The sequence below is a fragment of the Propithecus coquereli genome, unplaced genomic scaffold, assembly GCF_000956105.1.
Source record: "Propithecus coquereli isolate 6110/MARCELLA unplaced genomic scaffold, Pcoq_1.0 Scaffold792, whole genome shotgun sequence".
NCBI classification, from domain to species: Eukaryota; Metazoa; Chordata; class Mammalia; order Primates; family Indriidae; genus Propithecus; species Propithecus coquereli.
In genome coordinates this window covers 22879-40428 of record NW_012154085.1, presented here as the reverse complement: position 1 = coordinate 40428, position 17550 = coordinate 22879, and the positions used below count along the sequence as shown (strand labels likewise).

Below are 17550 nucleotides of genomic sequence, written 5' to 3'. Positions count from 1 at the left end.
TGGGTGAGGATGTGGGGAGGGACGAATTACTGAGTTTACCGATAGGTCAGTGACAAGGTGGCCATCAGTTTCCTGGAGATGAAAGGTGGGCTCCCCTACCCTCTGTGGCCCTAGGACACAGCTCACGGACTCACCTCCTTGGGCCGCCCTCCAGGATTGAGGGCGATGGTAAGAGCCAGCTCGGGGGAGACACACTGGACGGGAGAGCGAACCCCAGGGCTACGGGGGGATGTGGCTTCCGGAGACTGGTTCTCATACTGTCCATCACTGGCCGCCCGTCTCCGGAGAGGGGCTGGGGGCTCTACAGGCTGCTTCTCCCGAGCCTGTACCCCTGGGAGGAATCAGGGCATGGAGGGCAATGAGCATTTGTGCAAGAAATGACCAGTCCAGGCCAATCCCCCCAGAGAAGGCAGCATGTCTTAGCTCAGGGGCTGAGCAGGGGTGGCCTGTCACCGCCCCACCCCCCACCAGCATCTCCCTCCAGCCCTACTGTGCCCAGCTCGGCTCACACCCCCACTTTTCTCTGCAGGGTGGGGGATCTGCTTAGATTGACTCAGCCTCCAACAGGAATCTACTCCACACAGGGCTGGGACCAAGAGCACAAAGGACTGATACAAGAAACAGATGTCAACTCCTTCCAACCCCGGAGGCGGAGGGCCAGAGCTTCTAGACAAGGCAGGGCGGGGAAGGGAAGAGAGTCTCCAAGGCAACTGCATCAACCAACCAGCAACATCAAGCCCATGGGGAAGAGCTCTTGGAAAGAGCTAAATTGCATCATCTTGCAAATGGTGCTCTCAAGGAGAAACAAAGAAATGACCAAGTCTTGTTATGGAGTCCCTAGCCCCAGCCGGGCCCTGGGATATTTCTTGCCTTCTCTGGGGCTCCCCAACCTTCATCCAGGGCACCTCTGAAACCTCTTCCAATTCCCCTTATACTGACCCCTTACCTACCCCTCTGTCTTTCCCCACAGATGGCCGAGGATCCCACCCTGCCCCTCCTGGCTGAAGAGCAGGCGAGGAGAAGTCACATGCTCCATCTGCTTTTCTGCACTTCCCATCCCAATCCCATTCCACAGGCCTGGGGGTGCTGTTAACCTCACCCTCCTTCCTTCCCACCCCCTCTTCTCACAGCTGGGCTGGGGCTCGGAATCCACTGCTTCATTGAGCCAGCTCCCAGAATCCTAGAATACTTGCTGCCCAGGTCCCAGAGGCCAAGACCCAGCCAGAAGGGTGGGCTCTGAGTCCTGAATATCTTCTGGGAGGAGATTCTCCACCCTGCCTTCACCAAAGGTCTCGAGTCACGTGGGACTAGGGCCCTGAACATACATCTGGGAACACGGTCCCATGGCGCACATATGCGTGCATGCATGTGGGTACACACACACACACACACACACACACACACACACACACTGCCAGCCCCTAGGGATATGCCAGTGCAGCCAGGCAGAAATCACCCTCTTTCGGACTGAGTCATCTTCTACCGTCCACCGTGGGGACTGCATGCCCCAGGCGGCCCCCAGCACTCCCAGCCTGGCACAGCCACAAAGGCTGCTGTGAACAGCGCTGGCTGGGAAGCCTTCTACTTGTCATGGACAGCAGGCTGCCGTCTGCCAAGCCGGGGCGGCCACACACTCACCCGCACATGCACAATCACTCTGAGACACGTCCTCATGCTCTCCCACACTAAGGGGCTCCAGCAGGGCCCCGGCGGGAGAGAAGCAGGACTGGCACTTGCACATTAAGTGGCTGGTGCTCCAAGTCCCCACTTTGGGCTTTTTATTGCTCAGAGACAGCCTTGCTGCCATCTTAGCTGAGAAAAAAAGAGCCCCGGATGGGGACAGTGAACTGGACTCTGACTTCGCTCTGCCATCCGCAAACTGCTTCCCTTAAAGCAGATAAGCCCTGTGCCTTGAAGTGCCCTAAGCCTCAGAATAAAAAAATAGGGGGTCGCCTTAGTCCCACCCTGAAGCTGCTAGGAGGGTCCACCTGGAGGGACGAAGGGCGTGCCTTTGAGAGGAGCGAGCTGCACCCCGGAATCTTACAGAATCCCAGGCCCCCAGGCCTTGGAAAGGCGGCCTGCAGCTCACACCACACCGGCGGGTGCCCTGGCCTCAGCCACGCCTGTCCTCCTGCCACCGAGCCCCCTGCCCCACTCAGGCCTCCTGGGCAGCTTGGACCAGAGCTGCTGCCGGTTTCATTCCTGGCAAAAACATTACAGAGAAACAGACGTAGCCATTGATTTTCTAATAATAATTGTGACAAAGGAGGCTGGTTCAGGAAAGGCTCTTGGGGTTTGGAACTGAGTTCAGCCCCAAGGTTAAAAGAGATGCATTAGGGCTGGTCTCAGTTCCAGGCTCGCCCACCCCCAGGAGCCTCTCTCTGGCAGATCCCTTTGCCTTTTCAAGAGGAGGCCAGCTTCCCTCTTTGGGCATCTGATGTTTGCCCTTGAAAAATGGGTCTGTTTCCATTTGAGACATTGACTGAATCTCCTGGAGGAACAGAAAACATTCTCCTCCACCTGCCCAGAGCACCCTCCATGGTCAGGGGCCACAGAGAGTAGCAGCGCCTCAGGGTGCTGGAGGGGCTTGCCAGCGGTGGAGGCTGTGAGCCCCTGGCACAAGGCAGTCAGCCACCTGAGAGTGCGTCCCACCTCCTCAATTCCCCTCTCCACCACGACAGACTGGCACGTGGGAACGTGTTCTGACTAGAGGCAGGGGGATGGACAGAATGGCCTACGACAAGCTAAGGCACTGCAGGGCAGAGCCTCTCTCTGCAGAAGCAGAAGACCCCTCATTCCACTCCCACGGGCCAGTCCGTCCCCCCACAGAGTGCCCCATGGCACCAGTGGCCAGTCAGGGCCACTCACATTCTTTGAACACAGTGTCCTACTGTTGTCCCTCTTGGCAAGCCCAGATCTGCCCGGAGAGCCATGCTCCCTCTCTGTCGTCTTTCTCTATGGGAGGAAAGGCTGGCATGGCAGAGGGGAGAGAAGAGAGCCCCATTGTTCCTCAGCCAAGCCGGGATGTCTGGATACAAGCTGACAGCCAGTGTCAAAGAGAGAACACCCCTCTCTCATGTCCCGGAGACGGACCGATAATAAAAGTAGGCCTTCTCCCCATGTCCTTCCTTCCCGCCACCACCCTCCACCCAGGACTTTCTCAGTCTCTTGGCCTCATTTCCTCTCTCAGAGCCTCTGTCTCCCACGTGCACACAGGCAGACGCAGGTGCCTTGCACAAACACACATGCCCGCACACACGCGCACACACACAGCCGTAGCCTGACAGGAAGGGCGGGAGGATGCTGGGATGAGGGGGGTACTTAGTGGGGCCACTGGGTCGCCCTGAGAGCCTCGATGGCCAGCCCCCACCACAGCAGAAGACCCTGCAGTCGGAAGCAAACAGTGAAGAAAGGAAGGAAGAGAAGCTGCCCGGGGGGCTCAGGAAGGTCCTGCAGCCAGGCTGGGGAGTCCCACACTCCACTCCCAGGAGACTGAGGAGTGGGGTGCCCTTAAGGCAAGAAAGTGTCTTTAGGATCAACACACCCTATGTCCAGAGCACATCCCCTAAGGGCTGCTTCACTCAGGGCCGACACTGGGCCTTCCCTGCCACCTCACGAGGACAGGTCCCAGACCTGGGGAGCAGGGCACCAGAACAGCCTCGCTCCCCAGGGAGTCCTCGCTCCGAGCCCAGGATGGTGCTGTGCTGGAGTGACAGCTCTCTCCAAGGCTGGCCTGGTGTGAGAGGACCTGAGGCAATTCATCCCCTTCATCTGACACACACACACACACACACACACACACACACACACACACACACGCCCTGTGATTCTGGGAGCTGTAGCCCTAACACAGATCAGTACGAGCACTTTGGCAGAGCATTGCTGCCCACTGTCCCTGGATCACGGGGACAAATACCCTGGTGTCAGGCTTCATCATGCACCTCCTCTACACCCCCCAGACTGGCCACTGCTACCCCCACAGACCCAACTCTTCTTTCCAGCCTTCCGATTTCCAAAAGACTGGATTCCTCAGCTCCAGGTGGCGGGGCTGGGTGTCCGACAGCATGCCTGGGGCTCCAGAAGCGAGGACATCCACGAGGCCACCTGCTGGGCCAGGGCACCAGAAAGCCACACGGTGATCACACTAACAGCCCTACAGCAAGCCATGCCAGCTCCCCTCCGGGCATACCCTCCACCCCAGAACCTACCCCAACCCCACAGGCCCCTCTAAACACTGCGCTCCCCACCACTGGGCTAAGGAAGGGATGAGGAAGAAGAAAGGGGAAGGGGCGTGTGCTGGAGCCTCTCCTGATCATCCATAGACTGGGGAGAGAGTCTGCAGAGGTGCCACATGTTGCCACTGTGGCAGTTCCCATCACCCTAAGCCTTTGCTGGAGCAGCTAGAGCTGCTCAAGGCCATGGTGCGGGGCAAGCCTGAGCCACCGTCTTTCTCCTCCCTGACCCAGCCCCCAGGTTCAGAGGAGCAGAGAAAGGATGGGGCAATTCCCTCCCAGGGCTCAAAGCCTGTGGGCCTGCATGTCCAAGAGACAGAAGGTAGATGTTATTGGACGACATCATCCTCAAAGTAACATGACCTTGACGAAGCGTCCATTGTGCCTGGGACATGTCAAACCACTGAGTAAAATACGCGAGACAGAGCTATCATCTGTCCATTTTTCAAATGGGGAAATTGAGCTCTAAATAGCTAAGGGATTTGTCCAAGGTCACAGAGGTGGTGACAGGCAGGGCCAGGACCAAAACCCAGGGCCTCTGACTCTCGGCCATGGGTCCTAGGAGCCGAGATTAGGGGTGGGGTCAGAGGTGGTGCACTGTCCCCAGGGTGCACCACGCTCAAGAGTGCACAGAACGGCAGGGCCTGGGCACCACACCACTGTCGTGTGCCCTGTAGCCCTGTTGAGACCTGGCCCTGCAGCCCAGGCGGTCTGGCCAGGGTGGCTGGAGTGCTGGGCTGTCCAGAGCCCTCACTGAGCACCCTTATTGCAAGGCCTGCGTCTCCATGGGGGACCCTGAAGGCTGGACCAGTTATTCCAGACCCTGTTCCCAGCGGGCGAGGCCAAGGCTAGCGTGAGGCCTGTGTCCATGCAGAAGTGGAGCTCTGGCTCATGCAGAAAGGAGGCAGAGAGGCTTTGGAGAGAGGGAGGAGGGAGAAGGTATGCGGACAGAAAAGGGGGTGCAGTGAGAAAGGGGGAAGAAGGAGAAAGAGATGGAAAGAAGAGGACAGCAGAAGAGGGAGAGGAAAGGGCAAAGACAGACGAAGCAATGGCAAAGTGAGCAGAGAGGGAAGATGGTGGGCAAAGGTCTGGAAGGAATAGCACATGAGGAAGGAGAGGAAGAGAGAGAAACTGAGCTCAAAAGCAGGCGGAGGAGCTCGAAGGGAGAGGGGAGGAGAGCGACCCACCAGAGAGGGAGGAAGCCCGGTGCAGAGGTGAGGGCCGGAAGCTGCCGCTGTGCCCGAGGCCCTGCAGTTTGGCATTGTAGGCTGCACACCCCACCCCAGGGGAGCCGGCAGGCCATGGGAGGCAGGCGGGAAGGGACAACAGCAGGCAAGGGAGGCACCCCACCAATGGCACAGGGGACAGACGCACATGGTGACACAGGGAACGCAGGGGACGAGGCATTAAACAAGACGAAACAAGACAAAAACAAAGAGAAGATCCAGATGAGTTGGTGTTCTGAGTCTGGAGTCTGGCCACACACTAGGGGCTGGGGAGGGTACCAGACAGGAAGAGGGGGGATCCAGTGTCCTGCTTCTCCAAAAGGCAGGTGGGCCTCCTGCTGGCCAGCAGGGTGGCATGTCCCTCTCTTTTCTAGCCCCAGGGCGGAGGAAGAGGTGCCGGCCTGGGGCCAGGAAACTTCAGACAGGCTGTCACAGGCAGCAGGTCCAGCCCTGGCCTCCCCTCCTCTCCCTGGCCCCAGGTGACCCTCTCAGCCTGTACCCCAGGGTCACACTCCCGAGCATCCTGGCCCCCCGGCCCTTGGCCCTCCACCCGTGAGTGGTCCTCTTTCCTGGGGAGGCCCTCGTGCCTTTCTACTCCCGCACAAAGCTGCTAGGCAGCACCAGAAAGTCCTTTAGACAAGCCTGCCAGGTTGCACTGGAGGACCGCTGTGCCATCCTCTTGTCCCCCTGCTGACACCACAGGGGCCCACAAGTGACCAACACTGCCCCTGTCCTGGCTCCCAGGGCTCATGGCCTTTCACCTTTCCTCTCCTTCGGAAGCTGCTCCGTGCCCGTTCCTTTGTTGGCTTCTCCTTCTGTCTGCAACCTTGAAACGTAGTAGGCTCTAGGACCCAGAACTTGGGCCCTCTCCTCACCTAGCTTCACCCCCGGGTGGAATCGGCCAGCACCATGCTTTATGTGGCACACCTATGCTGACAACTCCCACATTTCTAAGCTCCAGTCTTTCCCCCTTACACTGCTGGCTCAGTATCCAGCCATCTCAGATGTTTCGTGAGCATCCCACACCTCGTGTGTGCAAAACCTTCCCAGCCGTTACCCGTCTCAACAAAGGGCAACTCCATTCCTCAGTTGCTCAGGCCCCAAACCTGAGCGTTTTCTCTTTCTCGCATTCCACATCTAGTCTGCCGTAAATCTTGCTGGTTCCATCTCCAAGATCTGTCTACAATCTGAGCACCTCTCCCCACCTCCACGGCCCCCATCCAGATCAAGAGCAGCAGCCTCCTCACTGGCCCCCTGCCTGTCATCCTGGCCTGACTTGTTTTAGAACAAGTCAGATAATGCCACTCTTGGGCCCAAATCCTTCTTAAGGCCTCTCATGCCACACAGAGTAAAAGCCACAGTTCTAATGGCCACCTGCAAGACCCTCTGCGAGCTGCCCCCATTCCATGCCCCACTAGGCTCCCCTCGGTCACTCTGCTCCTGCCACACCAGGCACACTCCTGCCTCAGGGCCTTTGCACTTGCTGCTCCCTATGGCGCATCCCCTCACTGCTCGGTAAAGCCTTCCCTGACCATTCTATGTAAAGCGCAGCCACCTGCCCCACCCCTCACTCTTTCCTCTCGATGGCACTTACCACCCACCTGACAAGTCACATATGTATTTGCTTATTTGTTTAGTGTCCATCTCTGCCATAAGGGCAAGAACTTTTACCTGTTTTGTCTGCCACCATTTTCCCAAAACCTAGACTAGCAAGTAGCATAGATTAGAAGCTGGTGTTGAACGAATGATTGAGTAAGCCCGGAACTCTTAACAAAATGTAAATAATGGGTTCTCAATTCAAGCTCCCAAAGCTTGACACCAATATTTCCTCACATCTTTATTTATCCTTTATTCTTATTTCATGAAGAGGTATCACACTTCCTGGTTGAGCCTAAATTATCCCCCTGGGCTCCAAAACCTACACCCTCTTATTTCCTTAGAGACCTTATTCTTGTCCTTGTTTTGTGCCTGGCTGGAACAGGAATGCTTTTAATGTTTCACAAGAAAGTGTGACGTGTGCTGTAGGTTTCTGGTAACTACCCTTCACCAATTTCTTTCTTTCTCTTCTATCTTTCTCTTCTCCTTCCTCCCCCCATATTCAACCTCCCCCCTCCTTCTCCTCTACCTAAAAACATCCTCATGATTACTATATTTACAAAAAAAGTGGTGCCCAATCCCTTGTTACCCTCTTTAACAACCATTCTCCCCCCTTTTATCACAAAACCACTCAAAAGAATAGTTAGTTTGCCATCTGCATTCCCTCTCCACTCATCCTCAATCTCTCACGGTCTGGTTTCTGTCACCACCACACACTGAAAATATGCCTTTGATGATTTTCAAAGGGGCCACCTAACTGGCAAGCCCGTGGATTTTCCTCAGTCCTCCTCCTCGTGCTCCCACCAGACGGACATTGCTAACTCCCTGCCCCTCCCCCTTGAAACCCTTTACCGTCTTGACTTCTACAATGACACACTGTCCTGGTGTCCTGCCACCACCTGACCATTCACTCTCACTCCCCTTTGCAGCCTCCACTTCTCCTCATGACCATTCCATCCTCAGTTCTTTTCTCTCCACGCCCTCTGACATTGAGATCTCAACCACACCCCAAGCTTTAACCTTCACCTTTGTGAGAATGATCCCCAAATCATCAAACTCCAGTTCTAGATGTTCAACCATCTTCCCCATCCATCTCTACCTAGAGGCTCCACTGCCACCACAAACTCAACGTACCTAACACCAGTGCTTCATCTTTCACCAAACCAGCCACTCCTCCAACACCCTGCTTGTTAACAGAACTACCACTCTGTTTCTATTCATTTTCCATTTCTCCCTCTCCCTCACCCACTACAGCCAACCAATACACAAGCACACTGGGTCTACTCCCACAGTTTCTCAGCATCATCTCTTTGTCATTCCCATGGACAGTGCTCTAATCCATTCCCCCATCACTTTGCCTAGCTAATCAGCTCCTAGCATCTCCTGGCTCTAAGTCTCTCCCATGTAGCAACCTTCCTGCCCAGGCCCACCGGACACATCTTCCTAAACTACCTCTCTGATCATGGCATATTCCCCTGACTAACCTACAGTGAGGACTTCTTGCATTGCTGCTAGGTAAAATTCAAGCTCCTTAGTCTGGTATTTAAGACCCTCCTGAGACAGATCCCAGGCTACCTTTCCTGACTTTCCCTTACACAACCTATATGCTCTCGATCTAGTCACTATTCTTTAAACGTTTCCTTTTGGTATTTATTTTTTAAATTTTTATTCCCATATCCTCTTGTCAAATCAATTTCAAATATTTCCTATGCTCTCCTGTCTTCACTCTGAACCCTCTCCGTCTGGTGACTTCACCCATGCTCAAAATCCTTTCCATCGTCCAAGGCTTGGTTTAAAACCCACACTCAAAACAGCCTCCCCAATCTCTCTAGCTCATAGTGATTTCTTCAGTTCTCTCCCACAGAACTTTCTCCATACCTCTCTTATTATAAACGACTTCATTTTAATGTTCCAGTTCTTTTCTCCTCTACTAAATTCTAGACTTCTTAAGGATAAGATCCATATCTTATTTCCAACATGCATTGAAATATCCACCTCTAGAGACATCTGAGATCAGTCCAGTCACAGAATCAGGAACATAAGATAACTCGATCAGACTCTCCAACTCTGGCTCTTGTTTCTTTTTCTTATCTTATTGCATTGGCTAGGACATCCAATACAATGTTAAATGATAGTGGTGATAAGAGACATTCTTATTTCGTCCCTGGCTATAACAGGAATGTTTCCAATGTTTCACAAGAGAGTATGATGTGTGCTATAGGTTTCTGGTACCTACCCTTTATCAAGTTAAGAAAATTGTCCCTACATTCTCTAAGATTTATGCTGAAATCAGACTGGTGGTTGGATCAAAGTGAAATGAACCAGGGACACAGTACTGAGGTATGGAAAATAGCCAAGGAGGAAAGGGCAGACCTGAGGGAGAAATGCCAGGAGAAACCAGATCAATTTCATGGCCATGAAGAGGTTCTCCCTCAGATCTGAGCTTCCCAGGTTACTCATGTCAAAGCTTATGTTCCAGCTTATTGTAGCAAAATGCAAAATGAGCAAAAAGAGGTAGTACTGGACTTCTATCCTCCCTGGCTCCCAGACTGTTCTACACATTGATCCTGCCTGTGTGCCTTTAAGCACCGCAGACACACCCTAAAGAGCTACTAAGGAAGTATATAAGCAGGACCTGCTGACATAATAAATTCTGTTCATGACAGAGCCTGGACTAAATAGGCACTTCATAGCCCTGGGAACCAAATATAACTTCCCCCTCTATACTATCTCATCCTGTCTCCTGACTGAGTCACTCACAGTTGGTGGAGGAGATGGGTAAGACGGTTAGGGAATACAGACCCTGTGCCAACAGTATCCTTCCCTCCCTATGACTTCATGGCAGCCAAAGCCTGAAAGGCTGCAGGATATGGAAGTTGACAGTCAAGACCTCAGAAGCTGGTAGAAGACAAAGGGCTGAAGGGAGGTCCACTACAAGATGGGCATTCTCTCAGGGCCGTTAGGGCTGTGTCTTCCTCTTGAGTAAACTCCAGGAGAGCTATATAGAAGGATTCCAGTAGGGAGAGGAAAGAAGGGAAACTCATTCAGCTCCCCAGAGAGGAGTCTCCCAGATCCTGCCCATCATTAGAATAGAGTGTCACTAGTGTCCAGGCCACCACCCCAACTCTGTAAAATAATGGGAGGGAAATTAAATTCCCAGGGAATTTGGGTAACCCTATTCCTCTCCCCTCAATGAAATCAAAAGGAAAGGGATCTCTGCTGACAGAGCAACCAGGGGGTGTTCTTATCTCAGGAGCTCAGGTGTGGGAGAAAGCATAAGTTGAAGCTCCATCTGGACCACCCCATGGTGCATTTCACCCCTAGGATTACAGAGTTGCTCATGCTATGTTTTGATGCCCAGGTAAAAGCAATGACGCACCACTAGACCAGCTGGCCCAGGGAGGAGAAGCCCTGGTGGCCAATTTCCATGGTGTAAACACTCCCATTATGGCCAATGTCAACAGTGGAACTGGGGACTCCGCTCTGCTCTGAAGTACAGGAGCAGGGTGCCTATGTCCCCACACCCAGGTCCTGAGCCAGCCTGGCCTGCCCTGAGCTGCTTCCCCAAACCCACAGCCCATCCCCAGGGAGGGTGTCTCCTTCCCTCCCTGCAGCTGGCATGGTGATTCAGCTTCCCCTAAATTTAGGACAAAGGGTGGAGGACAGAGTCAGCTGCCCAGGCTGCTCTTCTCCCCACTGAGCTCCCACCACCCTGTCAGCTGAGTGGCTGGGCACAGGCCCACCTAACCCCACAGTCTCTGGTCCATCCCTGCCTGGGCTTCACCTCCACAATAAAATCAACCCACACGATTTCCCACCCAGTTTTGCCGACTCTGGAATGCTCAGAGGCTTAGGCCAGTGGGAAGGAAGGAAGCCCCACAGCTGTCCCTCACAATAAGTTCTTCTGGTTGTCCCCTCTCCCTCCTCTCTCCAGAAAGATAAGCCCATTCTCTGATAGGAAAAGGAGCTTCATCTCTTAATGCCTGCTTCCCATACACAGCTGGTCCGAAGCAAGCACTAACAGGAAAGCCAACAGAGGACCTTGGCCTCCCCTCAAAGACAATATCCTAAAAGGCCCCTAGGAAGAGCCAAATCTTCATTATGGCCTCTGGGAGAGCACAAGAGGGAATTTGAGTGTACAACCCACCCCCCCAGTCTTCTTCACGCTTTCCCCAAGGAAATGAAGTCTGAGGATAGACAGCACAGCAGACAATAACAGACTCTCCTCTCTGTCTAGAAAATGTATACACCAACCCCAAAGTCACCTCCTCAAGAAAGCCTTCCCTGATTGCCCTAGGTGGTAAGCTTTGCTTTCCCAGGCTCTGACGTCTTGCATCCCTACCTCTGTCATAGCACACATTGCACTCTGTTAGAATTATCTGTCTGGGTACGCATCCCCTCACCAGACTGTAAATTCCTTGAGGGCAGAAATTGATAGACACCGATCTTTGAATTTCAGTGCCTGGCTTGGTGGTGCCTTAATAGACAATGAATGCAGTAAGGGATGGATGACACATGGGGTCCTGACAGCCTCTTCCCCGGGCCAAAGCCACGTCTGCTGAGGGGTCATAGCTGTGCCTACATCTCCCCCCAGCAAGAAAAAACAAGGGGTTAGGAAGGAATTCCCAGGACTGATGGTCCCTGAAGCTCTTACCTGCTACCCTGTGGGCCACCAGCCCTTCCAGATTCAATGGCTCCTCCTCTGGAGTTCGGGAGGGGTCTGAAGTCGCTTCCTTTGGTGGGAGCTGTGGCTGAGCAGTGAGGCCAGGGAGAGAGGCTGGGGGCTGCTGAGGCCCTGGAGGGGTGTGGGAGTTTGGAAGGAAGGCGGGCAAGGAGGAGGAGGCTGGGCTCTTTGGACGGAAACCCTGGCTGGGCCCAGCTGGACATGGCTGGTAATCATAAGGAGAGTAAGACCTGCCCGGAGGGACAGACTCCAGGGAGGCCTGTGGGGCCGACTCAGGAGTTCCCAAGGAATGCCCACTGGGGATATAGCCAGATCTGGACTGGGTCAGTGGATGGGACTGGCGGGAGGAGCCGGAGAGGGGCTGGGAAGAGAGTGGGGAAGCCCCTGGCCAGGCTCCTGGGACACTCTGGGACTTGTGCAGGGGGGCAGCGGCCGAGGCCGGCTCCAGATCCAGCATCAGCATGTTGAGTGCTTCGATGGACTGCTCGATCTCCTTCTGGGAGGCTGCCCTTGGGAACTCGGGGAGCCCGGGGATGGGGGTCTCTGCTAATGGCTGGGGGCTGGGCCTGCTGGTCACGAGACTCTCCAAGGGGACTCTTTCCTGTTGGCGAGGAGGTGGGCGAGGCTGCTGCTGCTGCTGCTGCTGCTGCTGCCATGAATTCAGCCCCCTCTGCACAGCCTCCCGGCTGCTTCCCCCACGGGCTGGAGCTAGGGGCAGCTGGGGCTCAGCTTCCGAAAAGGACTGAGAGCGGAACATACCGCTGGGGTCATGACCACAGTGGGAGGTGGTCATTGGCTGTGTCCAGGCCTGGTGGGGCCCCTCCCGCTGGTAGCCAGCTAAACCCTCCTGTGCAGAGTAGGAGGGCCGCATGGGGGCCGTGTGGCTGACATGGGCCGGCACTGCCCGGCTGGCGGGCTCGTAGGAGTAGCCCCCACCATTGACCATAGGCTCCACGGGGTAGGGCTTGTCCAGACCATTGGGCAGCGGGGACAGGGCCTCTGGGTAGCCCACCTCACTGGTGTTGGTGACCCCGTCCAGAGAGGACAGAGTGCCCATGCTGCCCACGCTGTGCCCATCCTGGTTGGGCAGCTCATCGTCCAGGATGTCTGTCTCCCGCTCAGATGCCAAGGCCCTGCCATTGACGTGAACCTGGGCTGGGACAACATGGCGGCCCGAGGAGGGCGCAGCTGGGCTGCCCGCCGGGCGGGACCTGAGGTGCTGGGGGTGGTACATGGCGCCTTGCTTCTCTCGCTCTAAGCCAAAGCCACTCAGCAGTCGATCCAGCTCCTGCTTTTCCTCAGGACTCAGGGCAGCAGGGATGCTGGAGACCCCGGGGACAGGCTCATCGGTCTTGTCAGTCTTGGTGGAGGCCGTGGAGTTGCCCGAGTCACTGCTCACCGAGAGTGTGTGCTCCACGTGGTTGGGGGTGGCTGACAGGACGGGACGCGTGGCATTGACGGCCCCAGTGCTGCCGTGCAGGGAGTCCTTCTTCTTCACCTTGGCATACAGGCTTCCGTCCAACGGCCCCTGGGTGTGTCCCACCACCTCTGCAAGGGCAGAGCCAAAGGGGAAACAAGAGAGAGCAGACGTCAGTGGGAAGCAGGGACATCATCCATGCTCCCAAGGGAAGGAGCTAAGAGCTCCCTTTCCTGGATCCTAAAACCTCCTCTCACCACTCAGAGGTGGGGGAGAGGGACAAGGACCAAAGGACCCTCACCCCCACTGGCTTCAGAGACAGGCAGTGGAGCCCAACACGGAGCAGTCCAAGCTTAGCTCCACATCTCCCTCCCCAACCACAGAGGCGTGGATTACTCTCTGGGCCTCAGTTTCCTCATCTGTAAAATGTGGAAAATAATAGAATCTGGTTGAACTATATGAAATTGCCAATAATCATTAAACACATAATGCTTTGAGTTTAAAAGGGTTGACCCGTGACATGCATTGAGACCAGTGCCTGGCACATGGTGACAGCTCAACAGCTAGGAGCTATAACCATCGCCATCGTGAGTATAATTAATTCCTGAATGGTGATTTCCAAAGCATCCCAGGTCCCCTCTGCCACCCCATCGCAGAAAGCTTTGCCCCTGCTCTGATTCCTGGACTTCCCACCCTGGGTTAGGGGCGGAACGCCAGGAGAGGTAGCCGTAGCCCTGCGTGTGCAGGAAGGTGTAAGTGTGGAGATCCATCCTCCCTGGGAACAGCCTCTGCACAGGGAAATCAGCGGGGAGCCTGGGAGGGCAGTAGGGTGCCATGAGAGGTCCACCACGGCCAAGGTAGGTGGGGGGAGGCTGGGGCGGGCTAAGACTCTCTAAGACAAACTTGCTCTCACGCCTCCACAGCTGAGTCTGTCTGGTTCAACACAAAGAATTTTCTAGAACTGTTCAGACGTACAATGCCATTCATCCCACCCACTGCCACATTTTCAGAGGCCTCTCCCAGTTCCTCCCTCAGCACTGCCCATACCACCCAAGCCTCCCAGGAAGGGGCCCTGGTCAGGCGGGTAAGTCAGGTGGGATGGGAGCCCGCCTGCAGAAAGGGGAGTCCAGAGCGCTGCTGCTCCCAGCCAGCCGAGGACCCCTGAAGGGCTGGGCCATGGCGGGGTTCAGCAAACCAGCAGTCCCTACGCCGGGAGGCCCACTGGGTGCTGATGCAGGGGGTTCATGGACCAGGGCGGTGGGGAAGGACTTTAGGGATCAAAAACACAGAAGCAAGAGGTCTTTGTCAGGGAGAGGTGTCTTTTTGTCTGTAGACAGCTCTGGGGACCCCCGTGAGCTGCACTTTCTCTGAAAGGAAAAAGTGAGCGCTGGGTGGCTCGGGGCCAAAGGGCTGACTCAGGAGCGAAGAACTTCCCCCGCCCAGAGGAACTCAGTGACCTCACACCCTGTGCAGTCAGCAGCCCAGCCCCCAGCCCTGACACACGCATACACACACACACACACACGCACACACGCCTCCCTCCCTTCTCTCCAATCCAGCCCTCAGTTGGCAAGGGAAAAAGCCCCCTTCCAAAGATTGCACCAGCTCCAGCCCAGACACCAGCAGTCCCACACAGGGCCAGACACAAAGACGGTCAGACACGCACACCGACCCAAATCAGAAACACCCAGACATGTGCGCTCGCTGAGTGCCCACACAACGCCAAGAGCCACGGTCAGAAAGCACGGGCGTGGGTGTGTGCGTGCACACAGTGATGACAGTAGCCAACATGCAGTGAGACCTCCTGCGTGCCACACACGGTGCTAGGCACTTTACACACGCGTGATTTCTAACCCTGTGAGTCGGACAGGATTATACGTATTATAAAGATGGAGAAAATGAGGCTCTGAGAGGGGAACTATTTACATGTAAACACATAGTACCTGGTAAAGCCGAGATTTGAAATCAGACTCGTCTACTTCAAAGACTATGCAATTTTTATCACGCTACTTTTCTCTCGTATCACACACACTTACACACAGAGTTGAATAAACACATAAAAGACAGGAATACCCCAAAATAAATACTTAAACTTAAAGCCACAAGCATTTCAGAAAATACAAATGTTCCTACCACGTGCAAAGATTAGCCCTTAGGCCAGATGTGGCAGCCGCCAAAAATAAACACTCATACAGAAGCCCATCGCCAAAAACAAGTGCTCAGACGACCACGAAACATGAATATCCTGATCAACACACACACATGAACCACAGGCAGCCAAGTTACGTCACCAAGAGGGCGCACAGAGATGCTCCACCAGGTACGTGCATCCCCCTACACACACACACACACACGCACGCACGCACGCACGCGCACACGCTAGGTGCTCTGCCCAGTCACTGAACTCTCCAGAATCACCTCTCTGCCCCTAGTTTTTCCTGAGGCTTCGGGACCTCAGCCAGCAGCCAGCTCAGAGTGACACAGGGCCAGGAGGTTGCAGAGGACCAGAGCTCTTGGGGCTGGGTGCTATTCTGAACTGGAAAGGGGTTTTGGCTGAGAACTGTCTGCATCTCCACCACCCTGGCCCTGCGCCTGGACCCCCAAAGGCTGCTCAGATGTAGATCCAGGCGTGGCTGCCCTCCCGACTCATAGTGGTTCACAGAAGAGCTTTCAGCATGAGAGCTATGGAAGCGTCCCCAAGGCAGGGGGAGAATCCAGTACCTGATATCTTGGCCCTTCATCGCCCTGTGGCCAGGCCCCACTCTGCATCGATTTTGAAAATGTCAATATGAAACTTATTCTGCCATGTAATGTATCCCCACATGGGCTACCGTTTGCAGCAACAACATCAGGAACGATAATAGCCAAGCCACTAAGGCTCAGTTAGAAAATCGAAGAGGTATAAATTGTTTAATTAAATCCTGTTTGCTAACTACAAGTGGAAACGTCTCTTGTTGCCCTCAAAGAAGGAGCTAGTTGCTCCTGACTGCCGTGCTGGCCCCATGGACTGCTAAGGCCAGGCCATCTGCGCCCTGCTGAGCTTTCTGCCTCTTTGTGTCAAAGGGAGACTCTGAGGACACCCAGGCCTGTCCCAGGCCCATCCAGGGGGGGCTCTGCTGAAACCCTAGCATAGGGGCATGACCTGTGGGGCACGCTCCCCTCCTCCTCCCATCAGAGATGAAGGCACGTGCCCCCAGCCCCCACACCGGTACACACTCGTCACTGCCTTCTCCCCGTCCACCACGGCCACATTAAGAGCTATTTACCGGGACCACAAGAAGCCGGAATATGATGTTGGTTTCAATCTATCAAGGCAGGAAGGGCAAAAGAGAGAGGCAGGCAGAGCGGACGAGGAGTGAAATGAGGTGGGAGGGTGGAGAGGAGACTTAAAGGGGGTTGGGGAAGGTCGCTTTAAGGCTCATAAGCTAAGGGGTCACCAGAGCCATCTTGTCGAAGTCCTAACAGCCTTCATCTCAGACGAAGGGAAGTTGAACAGCCAGCAGGAGGAGGCATGGGACGGATCTGCACGGCCGGGGACCTTGGGGACTGGCATGAGTGACAACGGAGTAGAAGGACAGACTGCAGCAGAAACACCAGCTGCAGGCAGCCCCAGGTGGAGAGGTCCCAGGCCCCACGCCCGGGTCAGCCTGGACGTCCTCTCTCATGGGCCATCTCCCTCCTTTCTGCCTCTGGGCAGCCCAGCGCCCTGTTCACGTCTCTAGGGAAGCTGCAGGGCCCACGGTCTCTTCAGGGCCCTGCGTGCTGCATCTGCACATCTCCCCGCTCTTCTCAGCGGCCGCGGGAAGCCCCAGACTCCACCGCTGATGCTGCCCCGATCGCACTGAGGGGCCCTTATTCCACGGTGGCCGTGATCCAGATGTGCGAGTCATGCTTCTGGAAAGCTCTGAGGAAAATCCCCAGCTGACTTGGATGTGGACCCACTCCCTGAGGCACCCCCCTAGTAAATAGCACAGAGGTGTGCGTGGCACTAGAAGAACAGCAGAGGCCAGGACACAGGAGGGAAGAGAGACACATCCGTCAATACACTTAAAAAAGAACAACAGAAATAAACAGGGCATGCTAAAGATATATGGCTTCGGGGCTGCTATTTCCTAACTTTGACGTCCAGAAGAACGTCCCCTGGTGTTGTTAAAAATGTAGGTCCCAGGGCCCTACCCCCAAAAATTTTCACTCAGAGGCCTGGGTGGAGTCAAGAATCGGCATTTTCGCCAGCTCTCCAGGCGTGGTGGCACACACACGGTGGACAGCACCTTGAGAAGCTCTGAAGTCAAGGGCCCCCACTTCTCATCCTGCTGTGAAGTGGGGAGATTTTCCTTATTTAGATGTTGGGACAGATGGCCCAACCATGCAGAATAAAAGGTGTCAGCTAGGTTG

The 17550-nt window shown here is 55.1% G+C and overlaps 1 protein-coding gene across 1 annotated transcript in view; it reads right to left on the bottom strand.

Moving 5' to 3' along the window:
• The window catches only part of LOC105825304 (tensin-1), a 44512-nt gene extending 30587 nt beyond the window's left edge, over positions 1 to 13925 (bottom strand). Inside the window, exons 1-3 of the mRNA XM_012663067.1 lie at positions 13868 to 13925; positions 11709 to 13286; positions 135 to 331 (exon numbers count right to left, since the gene is read on the bottom strand). Of these exons, the coding sequence (XP_012518521.1) occupies positions 135 to 331; positions 11709 to 13286; positions 13868 to 13925 (1833 nt within the window). The remainder of the gene's footprint in view (positions 1 to 134; positions 332 to 11708; positions 13287 to 13867) is intronic.
• Between the last annotated feature and the right edge of the window lie 3625 nt (positions 13926 to 17550).